The following is a 24773-nucleotide window of genomic DNA, read 5'->3' as shown; positions in this document are numbered from 1 at the left end:
CAACAACAGTCATGATATAGGCAAAACACAGGAAGATTAAAAAATATGTAATATGAGGAATGTTGGAATATCCACTGAAATAAAATTTTGCAGGACGAACAAATGTGACATTAGATATGGTAGCAGCTTTCACTGTTGGAACCATTATCACTTTGAGTAGATGTAAAAAGAGCAAATACAATTTATAATAAGACATAACACAGCTGACTGATGGAAACTGTTCTAACCAAACTCACCTCAGATACTATCAAGTGTGCAGTTCCCTAAAATGTGCTGTACTATAAGAGCCTCATCATTTATACTTTTCTTCTGTCATTGAGAGACAGCAGAAAGGCAGGAAGCTGCATCACATGATTAGGAATCATATACTAATATATTCTATATGAAACTTCCTCATAGTATCTTTCATCAATATGTGGTTCAATATAATCAGCTCTGACTCAGCTGTTACGATTGTCAGTGGAATACAGAATAATTCTTTATGGCACAGTGTAAAAACTGTTCAATTGAAACCATTGTCCTCTTATGAGAGACATGAATACTTAGTAGGATTTGAGATTTAGATTGAAGAAAATCTCCCCTCTATTACACATTTTCATGTCTTTTTGTTTTTCTTTATTTTCAGACACAAAAGACTGACATTGAAGACACTGTGACAGTTAACAAGAACAAAATACATGCTGTCATTTTTCGTTCTGTAAGAAGGCAGCAACCAGCCTTTTCCTGACTTCTGAAGAAAATGAAGCTGTGTTGGGAAAAATACATCACTAAGCATAGTTACAAGGTTTTCAACATGCTGCTTAAATGATGCAGAAATAGGATAGTTTATTGATCCATGTCTTGCAATCTGATTTGATTTAACCTGTTTAATGTATGTAGTAGGTATGAATAGTCTTTAACCAGAAACCACTGAAGACAAAATACCTCATAATAACCACAATTGTAAAACTAAAACTCTGATACTATTAAAAAGTTACTTATTAATAAAAGAAATTACAAATCAGTATTATGCTATTTTAACACACTGCTTTGCAGTGAATATAGAGGTCACCTTGGTGCAGAAAGTTATGTTGATCAGCCGATGGTTTTTACAAAGTCTCGTGATTGAGCTCAGAATTTCTTCTGTTTTTATTGAGTATATAATAGGACTGAGCAAAGATAGTATTGTGATTGACAAAACTGAGTTTATGGTCCAGGCATTAGGATGGATGTTGGAGGCGTGGGAATGCAGACACATTTTGTGTGGCTAGTATTGCAGCACAGTGTGTAAGGTGTAATCCTATATGTTTAGACACGTGACAGGTCTCCGCTCTTCACTATGTCTTTACTATGAGGGAAGGTAAAGGGAAAAATAACTCCACATATGGTAATAGTCCCAATTCTTTTTGGTGGAAAAGTACTGGTATGTAGAGCGGTGGCCATCAGCTATATCTATCCTATAGTTTTCCCCTATAGCTCAGATCTCTCCGTGTGTCCCATGAGGGTTGATCTCCAGAGCACTCTGTATAGTTTGAATAAAACCTATAATCAGCTGAACCACTCCTGACGCCTTTGTGTACTTCCTCATCAACGGACCTAGGTAAATTGCATGCGTATTCAACAGAGGTCAGCTCCTTCTGCGGTGGCCGACATACGGTGGCCGAGAAGGGCAAACGCGCTGCAAAACAAAAACGCTGCAAAAGAGAAACGCTGCAAAACCGAAACGCTGCAAAAGAGAAACGCTGCAAAAGAGAAACGCTGCAAAACAAAAACGCTGCAAAAGAGAAACGCTGCAAAACAAACACGCTGCAAAACAGAAACGCTGCAAAACAAAAACGCTGCAAAAGAGAAACGCTGCAAAACAGAAACGCTGCAAAAGAGAAACGCTGCAAAACAAAAACGCTGCAAAAGAGAAACGCTGCAAAACAAATACCCTGCAAAAGAGAAACGCCGCAAAACAGAAACGCTGCAAAAGAGAGAACACAACGGAAGTGCGCCAGGCCGATAGGGGGACCCCGAACTGAGGGGTGCAATGAACAAAGACCTTTTACAGAGGCGAGAGAGACACATGTAGTGATATAAGTCACGTCTCATTTTGGAGGCTGCGTAATGATGCAGGTTATAGTGTTGAATCGCGGAAAGAAAGAGCAGAAAGAGACAGAAAGAGCGACCTCTGATGATTGTTCTCATGTGCTAATATGTGCTAACAATGTTCTGTTAGTTGATCAAAAGTGTCATACAACGTTGGGAGACGTGGGGGGGTGGGGGGGGGGTGCAGGGTGGGAGATCTGAAGGTGCTGTAATGACTATAGGTTGTCTTGTTCGGGGTGTTCTTTGGGGAGTCGGTAGGGTGAGCTAGAGGGAGATGGGTCAGGGAGGAGGGAAGAAGTGTGTGTGGAGGGAAGAGAGGGAGGATGAGAGACTGAGTGGAGTTAGCGTGGCTACGGCTGAAATAGTAGCCTGTTACCTGTTCTGACTAAAAAATTAATAAAGCAAAGTGACAAAAGAACATTTGCTGGCTGTGAATTTAGCGGAGCATTACAGTACGTTTTACATTTATTATTTTTTAAACACTTGGCCGTCATGTTTTACAGTATTATAAAAGTACAGTGTTGAGTGTTAAGTAATAAATGGAAAACGCACCTTCAGATCTCCCAACCCCCCCACCACGTCTCCCAACGTTGTATGACACTTTTGATCAAGTAAACAAATGTAACAGAACATTGTTAGCACATATTAGCACATGAAAACAATGTCAGATGGTGCAAACCAGGACACTGTACAGTGAGGGAGCAACTGTGCAGCAGAGACATTGAATTGTTAGCAGTTAGCATGCGGCCATACTACCTGCCACGGGAGTTTACACACGTCATTGTGACAGCAGTGTACGTGCCTCCCTCTGCTAACGCAGACACAGCCTGTGACACACTGCTCTCCATCACCAGCAGGCTCCAGACACAGCACCCACTGGCCCTCTTCCTCATCTCTGGAGACTTCAACCACGCGTCTCCCACATCTGCTCTGCCCACATACACCCAGTATGTCACCTGCCCCACCAGAGACAATAAACTACTGGACTTGTTCTATGCCAACACCAAGGAGGCATATTCTTCATCCTCCCTCCCTCCCCTGGGGAGTATATAATAGGACTGAGCAAAGATAGTAGTGTGATTGACACAGCTGAGTTTATGGTCCGGGCATTAGGATGGATGTTGGAGGTCAATATACTTATGTTGGTGACTAAGAGTGGTAAAAATGCAATAGCCACAAGAATCAGGTATGAAGTCCAAGTTTTCAATGCTTTGAATCATTTCTTTCCTGATGTAAGTTTGCTAAGTGCAATGAAAATGCAAACATATGTTGCTGCTATCAAAACAGAAGGAGAAAATACAATTACAATTAAGACAACATATGCCATCTTCCTGTTTAAAGATGAATCATTACAGACCAGAAGACGTTCACATTAAAAGCTTTCTATTACTGAAGCCCCACAGAAGGAGATGTAATTAAAAGTAACCCAACCAAGCATGTTATTATGCCTAATATGAAAAACATGAAAACAACAGTATTGCAGCAGTATTCCTGATATGCAAACTGCAGGGGGTCCAGAAATTCAGACACCCGAGACTTCAGGTGCTGCAGGACCACTCTCTAAAACACTTTCATGACATGTGATGCTAGCGCTACTGGTCTGAAGTCACTAAGGGTACTGGGACAATACAGGAAGTTCTCCATAACTTAGGCACCTTTCTGTGCCTCAGAGAGAGGTTAAAGAGTTTCTGAAAAACCTCTGCAAGCTGTCCAGCACACACCTTAAGTACTCTGGGACTGATCTCATCTGGTCCTTTCGCTTTGTTGGTCTTTAGTTTAGCTAGTTCCTTCCTCACCTGTTCTGTGGCAAAGGCTGGGCCTGTGTATTGTGTTGATGAGGAGTCAGATGGTGAGGGCAGGGGAGGAGGTATGGGAGGTGAGGTATACTTCAATGTTGTCTGGCTGCTGATTGGGGAGACGACATCAGTGGGCAATGGGGAGGCAGCATTGGCAAGAGACCCCAAGGAAGGAGGGATTGTGTGTGAGGACACTGGGTCAGAGTAAGAAGCACAGGTAGTGTCAAACCTATTAAAGAACCTCTTTGATATTATTCTGTCTCAACTGGTGCTCTACTCTGTCTCTATAGAGCTGCTTTGCCTCCCTCAGCTTCCTCTTGAGTTGTTTCTGCACTGCCCAGAGTTCCTCCCTGTCTTTTGCCATGAACGCCTTCTTCTTCTTGTCGAGGAGGCCTTTAATGTCCTTATTTATCCATGGCTTATTATTGGGGAAACAACAAACTTTTTTGATAGAACAACATTGTCCTCACAAAAGTGGATGTAATCTTTGATACAGTGAGAGATGCCTTCAATGTCCTCACCATGAGCGTCCATGAAAAGGTCCCAGTTTGTAACCCTGAAGCACTCCTGCAGGGTCTCCTCAACATCCTTTGACCAAACCTTCACATGGCTTGTATGTTGGTAGTAGATATATGAAGTTGTGGTCTGATCCACCAAGTGGGGCGAGGGCTGAAGAGCTGTATGCCTGTATGCAGCTGTATGGTATTCCTTCACTGTTACATGTCCAGGGTTTCACCATTTCGCGTTAACAAAAACAGAGAGACCACCTCCTCTTTTCTTGTCGTTCTGTTTCCCTCTGTCCGCTCACACTAGTGACAACCCAGGCAGTTCAAGTGAGCTGTCCGGTATATTTTCATGAAGCCAGGTCTCGGTGGAGCAAAGCAAGCTACACTCTCTGTACTCTCGCTGGCTGCTAGCTAAAGCAGAAAGTTCATCCACTTTGTTGCAGAGTGACCTCACATTCCCCATAATACAATTTGGGAGAAATGGTTTAGATCTCCTACGTTTTTCTCAATGCTTCACTCCTGCTCTGCAGCCCTTCCTACGCCTCCTCAGGTCTTGGGGGATTTCAGGTTTTATACCAAGAAGCAGACTCGTTCCCTTGAGAGCCAACAGTTGCTCCTTTGTAAAGATGTCGTTGCCACAGAAACATATATTTTCTGATGCAGTTTCCATAATCTCCATATGTCCACAGGAATTAGAAGATCCCAGCTCATCCACTTTCATCTGTTATCAGAGAGAAAGCACAGATCTTGACTTGACTTGGATTAACAGATGAAAATTCAGTAAAAAACTTGCAAAAAACAAAAAAACAACAGAGGAGCTGCTGTAACTGGCTGCCACCTGATAGGCGCCATTCTAGAAGAAACTATGGTACCTTAAAGGGAAGCAAATTGCTATAAATCTGTCATATGCCATAGTGACAAGTGTCCATGACTGCACACTTAGAAAGAACCAAACAAAGAACATGTAACTTAAACAAGCCTCATAGACAATGTATCTGTTGTCAAACAAAAATGTGTCTAAGATATTTGGGATGAGAGCAGTGCTCCCACACAAATCTGTCAAAGCCAGGTTGAACACAATCGTGTATTTAGGAGTATGAAGAGTCTTGGCCAGGTAAATCACTGAGAGAAGGAGAACATTCCCAACAACAATCATGATGATTCCCAACACAGCAAGATATAAAAATACTCTTCATGAAGGACATTGTAAAACCCACTGAGATAAAATTGTGCTGGACGAACAAATGTGACATTAGATATGGCAGCAGCTGGGACCATTATAAATATTAACCTACACTAATGACACAGCTGACTGATGTGAACTGTTGTGAACTGTATCCAGACTCACCTCAGACAGTAACAAGTGTGCAGTTGAGTTGTACTGTGAGAGACCTGCCGTTTATATTTTGTCCTCGGTCATTGTGAGCCAGAAGAAATGAAGGTAGCTGTGTCACATGATCACAAATCACAAATTAGTGATGTATTTCAAAATATAACTGCCTCATAGTTTATGTTGGCAATGTGCTGAAACAACTAATTCAGTTAACTATTGTCACCATGGTATTGATACATGTGGAAACAGAAAATAAATTAGAACAAATGCCACAAATTATAAAGCAAAAGAATGTGTCATGAGATGTGGGTAGTGTGGTGTGAAGGAGGAGAGGTGAGGACCCAAAAGCAGGACAACCACGGCTTTTATTTCCCCTGGGGACTCCAGGGCAGAAAAAAAAAACAAAATGCAAAGACAAGGAAACCGGATGAAACGGTAAACTCAAAGACCGGGTGAAATGGTCACTACAAAAACACACTTACTACAAGAGGTCTCCACAGTAGCGGGACAGTAACAAATGTTTCGGCAGGGAAAAAGGGAAACGGGGAGGTATAAATAAGGAGAGGCAAAACAGGTGAACGGGATAAACAATAAACCACAGGTGAAGCTAATGAACACAAATTACCAACAAAGCTGCCAGAGACAGGAGCAAGGAAAAGAGGAAGTCTCAACAAAGTAAAGGTCCTCTGGCAGGAAGTCCCAAGGGGAACTCATGACATAATGTCATGAGGTGGATTTTTCAGTTCTTGTGCTGGACTTTTATTTTGGTTTCTTTCCTGTTCTCTCCTAGGTTGGTCATAAGTAGCTTTGTGTTCTTTAGTTTGATTTATTTCACCTGTGTTAATTAGTTGTTTGTTCGAAAGGTATTTATGCCCCTTGAGTTACTTTGTTCTTGTTGGAGTATTGTTTGTATATGCATTGTACACAGAAGTTCTGTTCTTGTCCGGAAAGCCGAGTGGCGTTATTGTTTGCCTGCCTGCCAAGTGGCGGAGATATTTTATGTATTTTGCCCAATGCTGGTCATTCCAGGTTAATAAAACCGAGTTTGTGCTCTGCAATTGGGTCCTCTCCTCTCCTCACTTATTCTCCCTTCATCACCATCACCACCATCTCATAACAAATCATGATTTTTAAAAGGGGGTCAAATGAATTCTGAAGGTTTTTTTCTTTTAAAACCCTTCCATTATCTAATGCTTAGTTTTGCTATCCAGGGTTGTGGGGAAGTTTGAGCCAATCCCAGGTGATAGTGCACAAGAGGCAGGGTACACCCTGGACATATCAGCAATCTATAAAAGACTGACTGTTACAAATCACCTAGGGCTGTCAAATTATATGTATGTTTTTGTTTCAGAAATCTGATCTACATTTGCCGTTTTCTCTTTAATTTGAGAAGCTACTGTGGTCAGCCTTTACTGCTGTGTTATACGAAATAAGTAACACTGACACATAAAGGAAGACAACCAGTCATGTTCATATTCACAGCTACCGACAATATAGATTGATCAGAAACTTAAGCTGCAGGTTTTTGGATTGGAGAAGAAGCCAGAGTACCAAAAAACCCACAGAGAGACAGTGAGAACATGTAAACTCCACATAAAAAGGCCCTGGGTCAACCAGGATTCAAACCTGGAAACTTCTTGCTGTGAGGTAACAATGCCAACCACTTGTTGTAATGTAGGTTCAATAAAAATATACATAAAATTGAATCTCACCAGGCTGTGATGGACTGGTGACCTGTCCAGGCTGTACCTCTGCCTTTCACCTGAAAAGAACTGGGATAGGCTCCAGCAGATCCCTGTGACCCTGGTTAGGAATAAGTGAGTATGGATAATGGATGGATGAATGAATAAGATACAATTCATGAGTTTCTTCAAGAGCTGTAGCATTTATTATATGCACATTGATACCCTGAAAAATATTCTGGACAGTATTTGTCATTGTTTCTTTTTGGGTTGTTACAATAATGTTAATCAAAACACAAAACTGCATAAAGAAAGTTAAACTTGTCTTTTAGTAAAGTAATATATCAACCCTGTTGTGACTAAACAATTTCATTTTACATTTTTATACACAATTCTACAATTTTTCCAATGTGTCTTTCACTGTACATTCTTTTGAAAAATAGAAAATTTGAAGTGATTTAAATTTTGCCAAAAAAAAACCACTGATGTAGATTTTGTTTGGTTGTGGTCACTGACTCACTAACTGCATTTCCATCACAGATTTGCGCAAAACTTTATTGCTATTTTCCAAATGTTGATAAAACACAATATTGACATGACAGTGTTTCCATTAAGTCATGTTATGCAACTAAAACGTTGCATTTCCTCCATTTTTCTTCTTCAACTACTTCTTTTTCTGCCTTCTTCTTCCTCTTTGCTGTTTTTGGTGATCACGTGCCTCTTTTAATGCGAAAACAGTGTTTTCATTGCAGTTGTGCTAAATATGCCCTCTTCATTACACCTCAAATACCACCTCATATAAGCGCAAAAATTTTTTTCAGAGAAAATGTTTTTTTTCCCCAATTTGCAGTTTCAATTTGAGGGTTAAAGGAAACACGACTACAGTCTGAAAGCAATAAGTACATGAAAAAGATTTAACCTAATATATTGAGTATATCTAGCATATGAAGAGAAAAACATTAATGAGTCTACTTAACATTAAGGTTTTCCAGAAAGAGAATGGCTCACAATGACTTCTAAAACATCTGGGATTTACATAATTACAGCAACACCCATCAATCAAGAAAATCAAGGTCCTGAGGTTCCAGTTTGGAAAAGCTTTGTTGACAAACAAATTGATTTGACAGGGTGTACAGGCAATCACTTTACAAGTTGGTGTTTACATTTGCACAACTGTGTGGATTCAGAAAGGGGGAGAAATAAAGGCCTGGGGTTAAGGCAAGAAAGACGGGCTCTGAATTAAACTGGATCCACTTCAGGAAATGAGGAATCAATGTAGTTCTATTATCAAAAATGCTGAATGTGAATGTGAATTTTATTCTGTACTTCCACTGTCAATCATTTCTGAAACCAGAAAGGACTAGAAATCAATTAAATCTTCATAGGCTGAGAAAAACTTTTACTGATTTACCTTCCTGCACTTGGTAAATTCAGCTACAGCTACAGAGCCCTAATATACTGTGGTTTTTCATTGGAAATTTTGTTCCCACTTGCAGCTTTAAAATGAAGTCACTCTCCTTGTCTCAGCTACATGTGTTGGTGAAATCAGATAAAAGAAATCCTGCTGCTCTAAACAATTTTGAGTCTCACTATGGCCTTATTTCCTGTGCTGACTGTTGTCATGGAGTGTCATTTAGGCGTTAATGCACATGGAAGTTGCACATGGAGGAATTTCATAGCAGCCTGTCAATATCCAACAGATAAAATCCAAATGCCTCAAAATCAATTTCTAAATGTTGACCACATATGTTTAAATATATTTCATATATTTTATATATGTACATCTCTAGTGTTGAAGTATTGTTAAACAACAGTGAATGATGAGAAGGTAAAAATGAATTTTTCTGAAATATGTGATATCTTAAGCAGTGCAGACTTAACAGATTCATGTTTGATTTCATTTTGCACAACAGATAAACACATGGCCACTGCAGCAGCAAAATACAATTAATGACAAAACACCACATCATGACTGCAACTGGCTAGTAAGAAATCAATAGTAAAACATTCTAAACCTTTGTATGCTATTTTAACACTTTCCATTTTGTCAGCATAGCAGTGAATACCTTTTTGGACATAGTTATGTTACTCAAAATATTGTTACAGAGTTTTTTGATACAGTTCAGCACTTCTTCTGTCTTTAAAGAGTATAAAATAGGATTGATTAAAGGTGGTAAGATGTCTGGTAAAACTTCGGTTATAATCATGCCATCACGATCAATGTCGGAAATCAAATTGCTGTACAAAAAGGGAATAAAGTAAACAGCCACTAGAATCAGATGAGAAGTGCAGGTTTTCGCAGCTTTTAGTCTTTCCTTTCGTGATGCAACCCTGCTCAGTGCTATGACAATGCAAACATATGTCAATATTATCAATATAGGAGGTAAACAGGGATTTAAAACAAAGCTAACAAAAGCAATATTTGAAATTAAAGATGTGTCACCACAGGCCAGGTCCAATATTGTTCCCATACCACACATAAAGTTTTGTATCACCAAAGAGCCACAGAAAGAAAGACGATCAAGTAGCCCAACCGTACATGCTGACATACTCATTAAAACAATCCACACTAACAGCAGCATTGCAGCAATAGCTGGTTTAGTCACAATACTATGGTACCTTAATGGGAAGCAAATGGCTATAAATCTGTCATATGACATAATGACAAGTGTCCATGACTGCACGTCTGTAAAGAAATAGAAAAAAAACATATAACTTAAACAATCCTCATAGACAATGTCGCTCCTGTCAAACAAAAGTACGTCTAACATTTTTGGGATGACAGCAGTGCTCCCACACAAATCTGCTAAAGCCAGGTTGAACACAATCATGTATTTAGGAGTATGAAGAGTCTTGACCAGGTAAATCACTGACATTAGGAAGACATTCCCAACAACAGTCACGATATAGGTAAAACACAGGAAGATTAAAAAATATGTAACATGAGGGATGTTGGAATATCCACTGAAATAAAATTTTGCAGGACGAACAAATGTGACATTAGATATGGTAGCAGCTTTCACTGTTGGGACCATTATCACTTTGAGTAGATGTAAAAAGAGCAAATACAATTTATAATAAGAGATAACACAGCTGACTGATGGAAACTGTTCTAACCAAACTCACCTCAGATACTATCAAGTGTGCAGTTCCCTAAAATGAGCTGTACTATAAGAGCCTCATCATTTATACTTTTCTTGTGTCATTGAGAGACAGCAGAAAGGCAGGAAGCTGCATCACATGATTAGGAATCATATACTAATATATTCTATATGAAACTTCTTCATAGTATCTTTCATCAACATGTGGTTCAATATAATCAGCTCTGACTCAGCTGTTACGATTGTCAGTGGAATACACAATAATTCTTTATGGCACAATGTAAAAACTATTCAATTTCAGTTATCTTCACTCCCCAGGACACTGGGACCCGTCAATCTGTCCACGACCCTCCTCCTCTTCCTCTTCAGCCGCGTAATCACGGCTTCAACGGCCAACGACTGGCGTCTTCTCCACGTCCCCTTTTTCCCCCAACCACGTTAATCATCGGAGACTCAATTATAAGGAACGTACTCTTTTTCAACGCCATTACTCACTGTTTCCCTCGAGCTACGGTGTCGGACATCTTGGACATGCTTCCTGGATTACTGCCAACACTTCCGCCTTCCATCATTAGAGTGATTGTACATATTGGAACATGTAACACGTCATTCCACCGATCCTAACTGACTAAAAAGGATTTTATCTCGCCCCTCCTGAGCACCTGTGGTAGGCCTATTTTCATTTCCGGTCCCATCCCCACGCTTGGAAGAGGCTCCGGCCGCTTCAGTAGAATCCTCAGCCTCAATACCTGGCTCAAGTCTGTCTCCCTGTCCAACAATCTCCAATTTATCGACAACTTTAACCTCTTCTGGAACCGGCCCGACTTCTTTGCAGGGGATGGTCTGCATCCTAACCGCCTGGGCTGCCATATGCTTTCTACCAACATTCATCATGCAGTTCACTGTACCCCGCACACTAACACTGGACAAACTGACATTCTGTCCCACACGTCTGACTACCAGACTCCATTCAACCAATCCCCTCCATCTGGTCATCCTCCCGACCTTGGTCGAGGAAATCAGGTATGCGCCTGATCAACCACTCTGTGCTAGCTAACCTCCCCAGAAACATGGACTCTACACCTCTCCATAACACTCATTTTGGGCTACTTAACGTTCGCTCCCTCTCTCAAAAAGCGTCCATCTTTGACATTATCCTTAAACACAACCTCGACATCCTGTGCTTGACCGAAACCTGGCAGCAGCCCAACGATTTCGCTGAACTTAATCAGTCTATCCCTCCTTGTTTTACAACTCTCACCCATCCACGCCTCTTGGGACGTGGTGGCAGCCTCGCAATATTGTTCAACCTTTAATACAAAATATCCATCCACCCCACACTGTCACCTTTCAGTCCTTCGAAGCTCTCACAGCACATATTCACGGCCACACACCAACCTTCTTGGTCACTATCTATCGCCCACATAAACCTTCCTGGAGGAGATGTCAGACCTCTTAGCTAACCTCATCTCTCAATCACCCAACATAATTCTTCTTGGTGATTTTAACATCCACTTCAACAATCCCAACAACAGCACAACAAAAGACTTCATTTCCTGTCTGGACAGCTTTGGGCTCCAACAATACATCACCTCCCCCACACATTCCCTAGGCCACACCCTCGATTTAGTCTGCTGCTCCGGCTTCACAGCTTGGTCATGTTCTACCCTCGACACCCTTTTTTCCAACCACAAACTAGTCTGCTTCAACTCCAAACTACTTCTCTTCAAAACCCACTTCTCCAGCACCATCATCTTCTGTAACTTAAAAAACATCGACCTCCCCTCTTTCACGGCTGCTCTCAATAACCTTCCATGTACTAATAATACACCCTCCCTCTCTGACATGCTATCTAGTTTCAACCACGAGTTACGTAATCTACTCGACACCTTCGCCCCACTCAAAACTAGATCGTTCTCCTTCACGCACTCTGCTCCATGGTACACACCCGAACTCTGCCTTCTCAAAACCCAGGCCCGTCATCTTTAACGTCTCTTCAAAAAAACTGGCTGATCCACCCACAAGGACTTATACCTAAACCAAATACTGAAATATAAGCAAACCATTACTCAAACAAAATCCGACTACTTCACCTCACTTATTGTATCCGCCTCCGGCTCCACGTGTTCCCTCTTCTCCACTGTCAAAAATTTGTTGCGCCCTCCTGATACTTCTCTCTTCCCCTCACTCTCCACCACCTTGTGTAATTACTTCCTGGATTTTTTCTCATCAAAAATCGAAAATACACACCAGCAATTCCCCCCCCATCTGTGATACTGCAAACTGTCTCCACTGTACCCTACCCTGTCTACGAATATCTTCCCTGCTCTCGAATTTTATCATTCCACCCACCACTGTTATCTCTTCCCTGATCCTCAAATCCAAACCCTTAACGTGCAAACTTGACCCCCTACCAACCAACCTCATCAAGCTCTGTCTCTTCTTCCTCATCTTACCCACATTATTCACACTTCCCTCAATTCTGGCATCGTACCCCCATCCCTCAAGACAGCCATCATCACACCAATTCTAAAAAAACCTGGACTCGACCCTGCCGACCCCAAAAACTTCTGCCCTATCTCCAATCTCCCATTCCTCTCCAAAATTCTTGAAAAAGTTGTTCACCACCAGGTCCATGCCCACCTTTCCGCCAATAGCCTATACGAACACTTTCAATCTGGTTTCCGCCAACTTCACAGTATTGAAACTGCCCTGGTCAAAATCACAAACGACCTCCTATTAGCAGCAGACTCCGGCCTTGTCTCCATTCTCATCCTCCTTGACCTAACTGCAGCTTTCAACACCATCTCGCACAATATTCTCCTCCATCGTCGTGCCTCCATCGGTCCTCGAATGGTTCACCTCCTACCTTTCTGACCACACCTAATCCGTCCACCTCCAGAACTTCCACTCCCAGCCCTCTACTGTCAGTTGTGGCAAGACAAAGACCCGCATAATGAGCCTTTAATTCTGGAATGTGGCTCACAGTACAGAAACAGCACTGTTAAAAGTCACCAACGATCTTCTCTTAGCCTCAGATAATGGACTTGTTTCTATACTTGTCCTCCTAGACCTTAGCGCTGCATTCGACACTACTGACCACAACATCTTATTACAGAGATTGGAGCATGTGACTGGTATCAGAAGAACAGCATTAAAATGGTTCCAATCCTATTTATCAGACAGATTCCAGTTTGTTCATGTCCATGATGAACCTTCCACATGCACAAAAGTTAGTTATGGCGTTCCACAAGGTTCTGTGCTAGGACCGATTCTGTTCACCCTGTACATGCTACCTTTAGGCAATGTTATTAAGAAGCACAATATTAATTACCACTGCTATGCAGATGACACGCAGCTGTATCTATCTATGAACCTGTTAACACAAACCAGTTAAGATAACATAAGATAAGATAAGAAAACCTTTATTTGTCCCACAATGGGAAAATTGCGTTGTTGCAACAGTAAGTACAGTACACGGCAGAGTGTAGAAGAATCAAAATGTAAGATAAATAAGAAATTAAAAATATTTTAAAAATATACAGTGGGGCAAAAAAGTATTTAGTCAGCCACCAATTGTGCAAGTTCTCCCACTTATAAAGATGAGAGAAGCCTGTAATTTTCATCATAGGTATACCTCAACTATGAGAGACAAAATGAGAAAAAAAATCCAGAAAATCACATTGTCTGATTTTTAAAGAATTTATTTGCAAATTATGGTGGAAAATATGTATTTGGTCACCTACAAACAAGCAAGATTTCTGGCTCTCACAGACCTGTAACTTCTTCTGTAAGAGGCTCCTCTGTCCTCCACTCATTACCTTTATTAATTTGCACCTGTTTGAACTCGTTATCAGTATGAAAGACACCTGTCCACAACCTCAAACAGTCACACTCCAAACTCCACTATGGCCAAGACCAGAGAGCTGTCAAAGGACACCAGAAACAAAATTGTAGACCTGCACCAGGCTGGGAAGACTGAATCTGCAATAGGTAAGCAGCTTGGTGTGAAGAAATCAACTGTGGGAGCAATTATTAGAAAATGGAAGACATACAACACTACTGATAATCTCCCTCGATCTGGGGCTCCACGCAAGATCTCACCCCGTGGGGTCAAAATGATCACAAGAACGATGAGCAAAAATCCCAGAACCACACAGGGGGACCTAGTAAATGACCTGCAGAGAGCTGGGACCAAAGTAACAAAGGCGTCAGTAACACACTACGCCGCCAGGGACTCAAATCCTGCCGTGTCCCCCTGCTTAAGCTACTACATGTCCAGGCCTGTCTGAAGTTTGCTAGAGAGCATTTGGATGATCCAGAAGAGGATTGGGAGAATGTCATATGGTCAGATAAAACCAAAATAGAACTTTTTGGTAAAAACTCTACTTTTCGTGTTTGGAGGAGAAAGAATGCTGAGTTGCATCCAAAGAACACCATACCTACTGTGAAGCATGGGGGTGGAAACATCATGCTTTGGGGCTGTTTTTCTGCAAAGGGACCAGGACGACTGATCCATGTAAAGGAAAGAATGAATGGGGCCATGTATTGTCAGATCTTGAGTGAAAACCTCCTTCCATCAGCAAGGGCATTGAAGATGAAATGTGGCTGGGTCTTTCAGCATAACAATGATCCCAAACACACCGCCGGGGTAACGAAGGAGTGGCTTCGTAAGAAGCATTTCAAGGTCCTGGAGTGGCCTAGCCAGTCTCCAGATCTCAACCCCATAGAAAATCTTTAGAGGGAGTTGAAAGTCTGTGTTACCCAGCAACAGACCCAAAACATCACTGCTCTAGAGGAGATCCGCATGGAGGAATGGGCCAAAATACCAGCAACAGCGTGTGAAAACCTTGTGAAGACTTACAGAAAACGTTTGATCTCTGTCATTGCCTACAAAGGGTATATAACAAAGTACTGAGATGAACTTTTGTTATTGACAAAATACTTACTTTCCACCATAATTTGCAAATAAATTCTTTAAAAATTCAGACGCCATTTTCTACATTTTTTTTTTCACCTGAGGTCTGCTTACAAAACTAATTAACAAATGGATCACTTCAAGTGAGTTGGTAAACATATTTGGTTGGCACTTTATTTTTAGATTCTAGCTCTACTTTAATGCTGTGCAAAAACAATAATCTGAAGCTTTACATATATTTGGACAGATAATTAAATTAAGATCAATCAATGCAGTGGCAAGAATATAAAAAATCTCTCAAAGTTGTTTAATTTCAACACTTAAGTCATTTTCTAGCAGTTCTTGACAGAGACACTAACATTTCTAATTAATTCAATTGGAATAGTGTGTGCAGTGCAAAAACTATATCAGAACCTACTCAGGAGACTATTTAAGCTCCAGGGCCACAAACCCAAACTATTATATGAAGTATTACCTGTTGGGATTTACTATTAAGGTATTGCGGCCAAATTAATGAAATTAACTCCCTGAGGATATTATAGGTGTTCAGATTCTCCCACAGAGACATGTCTTCAGAAAGTAAAGAGAGCAAAATGATGGCATACAGCCACTGCCTCAGGCCTGCAGGGAAGAGTTCATTATACCATACTACATTGTGTAAAAATTAAAAAATACAATTACCCTGTTGAGGGAATCAACCACCTGTTAATTCAAATAGTATCACAATATCATGGTATCTCTAACATACACAGCAGGGCTGCAACTAAACTTTTTGTTTTTATCCTTTCATTTTTAAGTTCATTTGTTTAATAAAGGAAGCAATTGTTAAAGAATTGCTTTTATAAAACGTGTTTAACTTATTTGTTGTCATGACCTTCGGGCACTAAACCAAAAGGATAATATCCCACTAAGAACTTACTATTGACCTAAACCTAAAAAGCTGAAAACTACCCAGAAGTGCAAATATACTTAAAGCTCAAATTAAAAAGTTTTAATTTTAACTTACTATACTCAGAAATAAGTCATTACTGCAATGGCAGTAAAAAAAAAAAAAAAAAAAAAATTGTTAATACATTTAATCAAGTTAACTGAACTATTCTTTACTCCCTTGTTGGCAGTTGGACCAAGTCTGCCTAAATCCACTCCACTTTCTGCAAATCCACTCTACTCAAGCTGTAGATGCCTGGCATTTTCCTAATGCACATAGTAGGAAGATGTCAGAGCTCATAGTAACTGACATTGTAGAGGCATTATTGCTTGTTGTAGCTGCAGCAATAACTGCACTAGTCAAAACACAGTAGCAATGTTAGTTTCTGTTACAGTAATTCACTGAATATGATAAAAACAATGAGAAGGCCTGAAAAACATCCCAGATTTTGGAGAAGACTGTAAGAAAATATTCATAGGTAAAAAAAACTTTATATGTTATTTTTCTTTTTTTTTGGATACATTTTTATTGTGTTATGCTTTGTTACATTTTGGCAATAATAAGTAACTTATGTACTACAAAAAGGTTGTAGTAGTGAGTAGTGAATGTGGTTGAGCCCATTTCGTGACATAAGTTGCATGTATACTTTCACAACTAAAGAGAGCCCAAAGGTTATCATGGATTGCATCATGGGTTATAGAGTTCACTTAAATTTACTTTGGCTTAACTTACAAACAGATTTGCCAGGTTTGTGGGAATCCCACTACAATGCCACTGTACTTTTTCAATTGCTCTCAGGAGAGACCTGATTTGTTTTTCTCCTCATGCCAGCCTGTTTCCCAGAAGGCAACAGTCTTCCTTAAAGCTGTTATGATCGAACTGACTAATTGATCCTAAGAGGTTACCCCCCCACCCACCCGCATCCTATGAGCAGACACACACAAAAATATTTATCACATAGATTTATAGATAGATAGTTTATTATTGTTCAAGTACTTTTGTTTTTGTAAGTTGTATGCAAGATCTACAAGAGTTTAAACCACAGGGGTTTCTTTTACACTATTATACTGGGACTCTGATATTTCTTTAATTAAGCTGTATATTATTTATTAACATACTAACTTTTGTCCTGAGATGAACTGGAAATACAGAAAAACTTTTAGAATTTGCCACTATATGCCACCTTATTTTCTATCATTTGCTTATTTGTTATTGCTTTAAGTAGTGTCATTTGGGTGACAGTCACAGTTATTGACATTAAATGAAAGTTGTCTTTTGACACAGGGCCCTTAGTGTTACAGCTCAAAGGACACCAGTTAACTTCAAAAAAGAAAATGTAGTAAAAATAAAATTATTTTTCAAATGTTGGCAGGCATTGGCATCTGTACCTACATATCTAAGCACAGTATATCTTGTTCATAATAAGTCTTATAACTTAAATACCTCTAAATGAATAATAATTACATTAAAAAAAAACAACTTATCTTTGACTCTCAACATTTCAGTATTTTGTTCTGATACATTTCTGCCCTCTACTGGTCAAAATGTGAATCCCCAATTAAATAAAAAAGCCCAGTGTGAAGTCATCAGTTTGCTTGTTTTGCCCCATAAAGGTGCAATGCTACAAAAAGGCTCTAGCAGCAAAAAATGTCAACACAGTGGAAACCTGTAGCAGAGCTTAGCTGTGGCAGGGCTCAGAACAATTTGGTGGCTGTCCATCTGATCATGTCTCAAAACTTTTCATTTATTATGAGCAACTCCAAACTGTAGAGAAACCACAAATCACTCTCTCTGTCTTTTTGGTCATTTGGTGAAAACATGAAAACATGGCTCTTATTTCTGCATCAGCCTTCAGTGTTTTTCTTAAACTTGCATTACAGTAATCTAAGAGAGAAATTATTGAAAATACAAATATACAAATAAGAATATAACTGTAGGAAAACCATTCATTAGTGACTGACTGGCAGATTATTTTAGGTTCATTAACTAGTCTAGCTAACCTCTAGCTAATTTCTCTGCCAGGAAATGCAGGCTGAGGCCAAGAGACTTTGTTTTGACTGACTGATTAACTACAGGGGTAACTTAAGGTCAACAAGTTCAACCATTAGAAACCTGAGGAGCGACCCTTGGGTGATTAATAAATTCCTCAGCAAAACAACTGAAAGTCTTAACGTCGTTAGTGCTCACTTTTAGTTAACTTAGCATAGCAGCTAGCTGATGAACTACTTACCTAAGGTTAGAAAGTTAGTCTTAAGCTAGTTAGCTTAAACTAAATGTGACAAGATGTTGAAGTTGGCTTCTCATTCGACGCTGTACGGACGACTTAGAGAAACTGATTGAAAACCTTTTAAAGGTTCAGGGTAGTTTCTAGAGACTGAAGTGTTTTTAAAAAAAACCTTCTGGGTTTTTCACTGATCATGGGTTAATCGGTTTATATAAAAACCGATAGTTAGCCCACCTGTGTGTCAAATTACGCCGCTAACCTCGTTCACAAACTGGGGCTATTCGTCAAATCAGAAGCGAACTTCAGGCCCGTAACCCTGCTCATCAAAACATTTTATTTTTTTAGAAGTACGTTTTAGCTCGTTTTGAAAGAGTTTGAAAGAAATAAACCTTTGTCATGTCCCGAGTATATTCTCAGATGTTGCTTAGAAAATCTTCACTCATCCTGGTGTGTTTTCCTCCTGAACGGTCGAAAATGTCATCAATTTTCATTTCAACATTTTGTTATTTCTAAAAAACACCTCAGGACATTTTATGAATTCCCCATAACGTTACTTACTTATTATTTCCCACCTGTGGATATTTCTTTTAGTTGTTTTTCCTGTAAGACAAAAAACATTTGAGTCCAACTTCACTAACCAAACAAATTTGGGCTTACAGCCCATAATGCATCACTGTCCCCTGTTCAGTCCTCACTTTTAATAGTTTTGTAAATGGATCCAGATATAACTTTGGTTATTCTCAGAACATTTACTCTTTCATAATTAATCTAACCTTTAATAAGCTTATATTCCCAAAGATGTAATTTAAAATAGTTCCAAGCCTAAAGTGTAAAAAATGTAAAAAATTATTTATTCCCTTTTCTTGCCACATTATTCATTACAGATTTGTCTTGTAGGCCTGTGAAGGTGCCTAAGTCCTAGACTGAGACTGAGAACCACTGGGCTCTGGTACACTAGTGTTTAAAAGTAGTTCAAACTAACTCCACCCTGACCAGCTACAACAATAACTTGATTCTTACACATTTTGGTATCAATATTAAAAATCCAATGATGTAATATATAATAATGTATCACCCACTGGACATTCACAGAATGAGTACTTTTAATTAGGCCTGCTAAACAGGGCCTGGTTAGTACCTGCAGACCACCTTGGAAGACCAGGGGCTGTTAGACTCAGCTACTGAGGTTGCACAGGCCAGTGTGGTCTTAGTGTTGGTCCCAAGCCCAAATAAATGAGGAGGGTTGCATCATGAAGGGCATCTAGTGTAAAACCATGTGGATCAATTGATCCAGTGTGGTCACCCCTAACTGCAGCAGCCAAAAGAAGAAATTAAAGTATGACTTTGAATGAAGTTCTGGTATTTGTTGTGGACTATTTTTAGTTTTACTCATTTTCTAACCAGGCCGCTTGGACAACCTAAGTCCTAAGTGTCATATTTTTCCTTCCTCTGGGACAAAGTTGTACCAACTTGCACTTCACTGTCAAAAAAATCTTTATAAATCCAAGAGGCCACTGTTTGTGTTCGTCATAACATCGAGACCAGCTAGAGAGGTAAGCACTGATATGCATCTCAGTGTCTGCTCAGTTCATGACACGCTGCAAACACACTCACACTCAGGCATGTGCTGTACTGTACTGGATGTATCATCTGCCTTATTCTTTTCTTTTTATTCAGTATGTTTCAGGTGGATAAGAACTACACACACGTGTGGGAGTTTTATATTGTGGGTTTCCCAGGTTTACCATCAGAGTATTTTCACCTTGTGGCGTGGTTCTTCTTCTTCCTCTATGTGACTACAATAGTGGGAAACCTCTTGCTGATAATTGTGTTCGCTTTGGAGCACAGTCTCCAGAAGCCCATGTACATCATCATGGTCAGCCTGGCCCTCTCAGACATTGGTACATATGGCATCACTTGTGTCACTTGCAAAGTGTCTTCTTTTGTCAGGATCTGGTGTATGAGACATTGCTTTCATAAAAATACAACCCATATGTGGGTGATGTGAAACAAACATTGATTGATTAATGTTGTTGACTATGAGCTTAACATAGACAGCAGTCTCCAGGTGGCAACCTGGATTCTGTCACTCAACAGCAGCTGCCCTTTTGGATCTTTAGGTTTTCAGCTCTGTTATTAGGGAATATGAGAGAAACCATGACAAAAAGCATTTATGATATTAATAGTCAAACTGCAGTCCTGTACTGAACAGTAGAAATCCTTTAATTTAAATTAATGCATTTAAATTTAAAATAGACCATTGGTTTGTGTGTTCTTTTTAACTATGAAACCAAAGAAATCACAGGAAAACAGACAAACTGTCACACATGATCTGCTTTGCCTTGTCTTTCTTTGTTTCTTTTCAATATTCTTATAGGCTTTATCACTGTGGCCTTACCTAAACTAATCGCTCGCTACTGGTGGAATGATGGGAGTCTTGGCTTTCACACTTGCCTCTTCCAAGAGCACATGATCCATTATTTTGGCTCCTTGAACTCCCTCATTTTATTGACCATGGCACTGGACCGTTACGTAGCCATCTGTTTTCCTTTCAGGTGAAAAAAAGCAGTTTGATTAGCCTCACCTTTAAGCTCTTGCAAAAACTAATAACGTACTGTTTTATATCATCCTCACTCTCCTTCTATCTGTCATTCTTTCTTATTCAGCCTCCCTTTCTCTCCTCAGATACTCTGTGGTGATGACAAACCAAAACATGACTGGCATGACTCTCTTCTGCTGGGTGCTGGCACACATCTTCCCTGGCATTAGCACCATCAACTTCACCATGATGCCGTTCTGTGGGCCCAACAAAATTGTACATGCTTTCTGTGACACCATGTCACTCACACCCTTAGTGTGTGGTGATCCCAGCCAACAATTCAGCTCCGCCTATGCTGCAGCAATGTTTATTCTTTATGTTCCTTTAGCCTTCATCATCTTCTCTTACATTTGTATCATCATCTCAATATTGCGCATGGCCAGTGGACAGGTAAGATACATATGTTTAACATCTTGAACATAAAGTAATAATATTAAACCACAAAGTTGATACATCAAACTCCATTCTTACATTCACAATATGGCATCCTATTTAGTTCTTTAACAGCTACTTCATTTTTTAATTCGACACATATTTTAGATATTTTATTAGTATTGTTATTAGTAGTAACTTCTTTTAACCTTACACTGGTGTTCCCTCCAGGGCAGAATGAAGACTTTCTCCACCTGCGCCACGCAGGGATGTATCATTTCTATTTACTACATACCACGTTTTTTTGTCTACTCCACACCTTATTTTCCCAACCTGACGATGACCCCTGACAAGCGTATAGCCACCACCCTCTTCTACAGTCTTTTTCCTCCACTTATCAATCCATTCATCTACTGCCTAAGAACCAATGAGATTAAGAATATATTCAGACGTTGGATCCAGAAACAACACGGTATCAGGCCTACAAAACCCGGCCAAATTGTTGCTGTCATCATGTCACATTGACAAGAGATCCCTGATGTACTTGTTTTGCTGAGAATACAGTGACATAATTGTTGTGTCTCTTATTACTAATACATAGAAAATAGATCAAAAAATATTTTAGTAGGGAACAAAGACATAAATTTGGGGACCCTCCTAAAAATATTTTTTGATACCATTGTGTTGTATTGGTAATGCTTAAAATGTAAACAAATGTCAAATGAGAAATGTATAATTATTGTATGAACAGGGAACAAAAGCCAATATCTATCAATCGATCAATCTGTCTGTTTTTCTATCTATATCTACATGAGAAATCATTATAGACTAAACAAGAGCATATAAAAACATTGATATACAGAAAATGTTAAAATAAACATCACAGATAAATAATGCAATGAACTGTAGAAATAGGAGACAAACTGTGTTATTGGGCAAACAAAGCCTTAAAGGACAAATGCAATCATAACAAGTAATTATAAATTAAGATCATTAGGTATTTCCTAAAAAAGCCTCAACCAAATCTTCCACCTAATATAACACAGGCCACTTGGTGGAGGGCTTCACTTTATGCATTCATAGCACTGGGGGCTAAGCCTGTATTTTGCCAGAAGATGGCAGCATCTCCAAATCTAAGAGTGGTCTGCAATGGGTCACACTGAGCAAAGCAAACTATCTCTTACCGTGTCACTTAGCTTATGTTTGGTAGCTCTCATCCCCATCATTATATATTTTCCCACATAATCCATCCAAACATGGATAATGTATGTGTAGCTTAATGAATGGGTTTCCCTGCACATGCTCACCTTACCGGCCTACTCATTTTCTGCCTCAGACACATTAAATCAAATCAGTTTTAATAAGGTTTGTAGTTGTATTCTAGCCACATACTTAAATGTCACTATTGTAAATGTCACATATATTTCAATCATATTGCCATATTACTCATGCAGACTAACACTACCTTTGAAACTATTATTTGTTGGTATGTAGAGGCCGGTGTTTTGTTCAGAGGCCAGGCAGCAGCAATATTGGATGGTTTAATGTCACACAAATAGAATAAGTGGTACCACTGTAACCACAATCCTCACTGTCTGCACCCTGACTGGTTCTATGTATGTGTGTGTAAATGTTAGAGAAATTAAAATGTTTAAGTTTATTAATCCACTTTACCTTAATGTAAGTCAAAAACATTTCTGAGTAGGGCCTGTTACCTCTTGCCTCTTCCTAAGGTCAGTCTGTTCTGACCTTCACTTTCTGATAAGACACTTGTTATCGAAACCCAGATGCTTTGCAGTTTCATGGGAAACTGCCTCCTCTTTCTTCTTTTATCACATGACTGTTTGTATCATAGTATTAAAATGATGTGCTGCCCAGCTAAGGGCCAGTGATCCTCATGCTGTACCAAGGTGCTGTGTGACTGTTACTCCTTGCAAGTAAAACTTCTATATAATCTTACCGAAGTTCGTCCTCTGAGTCTATTTGTTAAAGAATTTACCTAACAGTAAATAACAGAAGAATAGTTGTATTCATGTTGAGTATCTGGCCCACATTATACTCACTGTGTGGTGGACACAGCATGACTGTAGGGAGGGATGAAAACAGGGAGGAGGAGAGGAAAAAACTACACATACGTTCATTGAAGGCAACAAAAGTACAGTCATCATCATTTCATCACTTTTTAGCAACTTCTCTAATAGTGTCCTGGCATATCACAAATTTAGTTACATCCAGTGGTTTATTCCTTTAATTTCAAACTCTTGCCATTGTAGTGGAACTTGGTGTTTCTTCAGTAAGACATTAACAAAGTACATGAGACATAACACATTTGGAAAACAGGTCTGGGACCAGTAAGTGGGAAAATAAGCATACTTCAATCTTTGATGCTCTACTGCCGCTTGTCTTTCATCAAAGTTGATTGCCAACAAGATTTGTCTGAATTGACAAGCAACATCAACTATGCATTAACTCTAAAGGACATTACAAGCACTAATCAACAAATGTCATCAAATGAGTGTCAGTTGCCTGTCGACTTGTCAGAAACACATTCCTACACACAATGCTGCAATATTACTAAGTATATTTGCTCAAGTGCTACTTAGGTGTAGTTTTAAGTTGCTGGTACTTTACCAGTGTTTCTATTTTATGCTAATTTATACTTCAGCTCCACTGCATTTCAGAGCTAAAAATTGTACTACAAATTTAAAAACCTCATGCAGTGCTCAAAAAAGTATTCGGAACGTTAAACAAGGGAAAGTGCTAATGCAACCATTTAAACATACATAGTGAAAGTCCTTCAATAAAAAATTCTAGTTAAGAGGTAAAAGTACAGAAGTATTATCAGCAAAATGTGCTTAAAGCATCAAAAGAATAAGTGTATGTTGTTGTGTTTTAACCGTAATCTTATCAATAATGCAGTTATAACATCAATTAGTTCCTTAGTTCTTACAAAATGATTAAGTATTAGAAGTACAGATACCCAAAATCACATAAAGCAGTAATTAGCAATGAAATGCTGCTTACACTTTAACATGTCAATAATAATTTGTTACATATAACACTCTAAAAATGTTTTTTCAGCATAGTGACTCTTAAAAACGTTGTACTTTGCACGACTTCTACTTGTGTACTTTTACGCCAGTATTTTTATATCATCATATGGGTGTACTATTGTAGCAGTACTGTACTTTTATGTGTGTAACGTGAAACATTGCACATAATTATATTATATATATAGAATTTC

At 39.4% G+C, this 24773-nt stretch overlaps 2 protein-coding genes across 2 annotated transcripts; one reads left to right on the top strand and one right to left on the bottom strand.

Annotated features, from left to right (window-relative positions):
- Nucleotides 1-6908: 6908 nt before the first annotated feature.
- On the bottom strand, nt 6909-11337 carry LOC117152720 (olfactory receptor 1020-like). The gene is made up of 5 exons (XM_033325550.1): nt 11151-11337; nt 10258-10316; nt 10157-10193; nt 9454-9956; nt 6909-6974 (listed from the first exon to the last, which is right to left on the bottom strand). Exons 1-5 carry the CDS (start codon nt 11335-11337, stop codon nt 6909-6911), a joined length of 852 nt encoding a protein of 283 aa, XP_033181441.1.
- Nucleotides 11338-20236: 8899 nt separating this feature from the next.
- On the top strand, nt 20237-22054 carry LOC113143095 (olfactory receptor 1500-like). The gene is made up of 4 exons (XM_033325549.1): nt 20237-20459; nt 20936-21113; nt 21244-21547; nt 21761-22054. The coding sequence occupies exons 1-4, from the start codon at nt 20237-20239 to the stop codon at nt 22052-22054; spliced, it is 999 nt and encodes a 332-aa protein (XP_033181440.1).
- Nucleotides 22055-24773: the final 2719 nt, after the last annotated feature.

The sequence above is a fragment of the Mastacembelus armatus genome, chromosome 14, assembly GCF_900324485.2.
Source record: "Mastacembelus armatus chromosome 14, fMasArm1.2, whole genome shotgun sequence".
Lineage (NCBI taxonomy): Eukaryota > Metazoa > Chordata > Actinopteri > Synbranchiformes > Mastacembelidae > Mastacembelus > Mastacembelus armatus.
The sequence above is the reverse complement of the archived record's forward strand: the minus strand, read 5'-3'. Positions and strand labels throughout refer to the sequence as shown.

What these genes read in the sequence shown, in the direction of transcription:
- LOC117152720 (XM_033325550.1), bottom strand. Translation starts at nt 11,337, where the DNA reads ATGCAGACCATCCCCTGCAAAGAAGTCGGGCCGGTTCCAGAAGAGGTT. An exon ending in TGAAAATAGGCCTACCACAG is followed by an intron (nt 10,317 to 11,150) that starts GTGCTCAGGAGG and finishes TTACATATTTTT; the next exon opens with TAATCTTCCTGTGTTTTACC. An exon ending in ACATAACTATGTCCAAAAAG is followed by an intron (nt 6,975 to 9,453) that starts GTATTCACTGCT and finishes TGATATGTCCAG; the next exon opens with GGTGTACCCTGCCTCTTGTG.
- LOC113143095 (XM_033325549.1), top strand. Translation starts at nt 20,237, where the DNA reads ATGTTTCAGGTGGATAAGAACTACACACACGTGTGGGAGTTTTATATT. An exon ending in CCTGGCCCTCTCAGACATTG is followed by an intron (nt 20,460 to 20,935) that starts GTACATATGGCA and finishes ATATTCTTATAG; the next exon opens with GCTTTATCACTGTGGCCTTA. An exon ending in GCCATCTGTTTTCCTTTCAG is followed by an intron (nt 21,114 to 21,243) that starts GTGAAAAAAAGC and finishes TTCTCTCCTCAG; the next exon opens with ATACTCTGTGGTGATGACAA.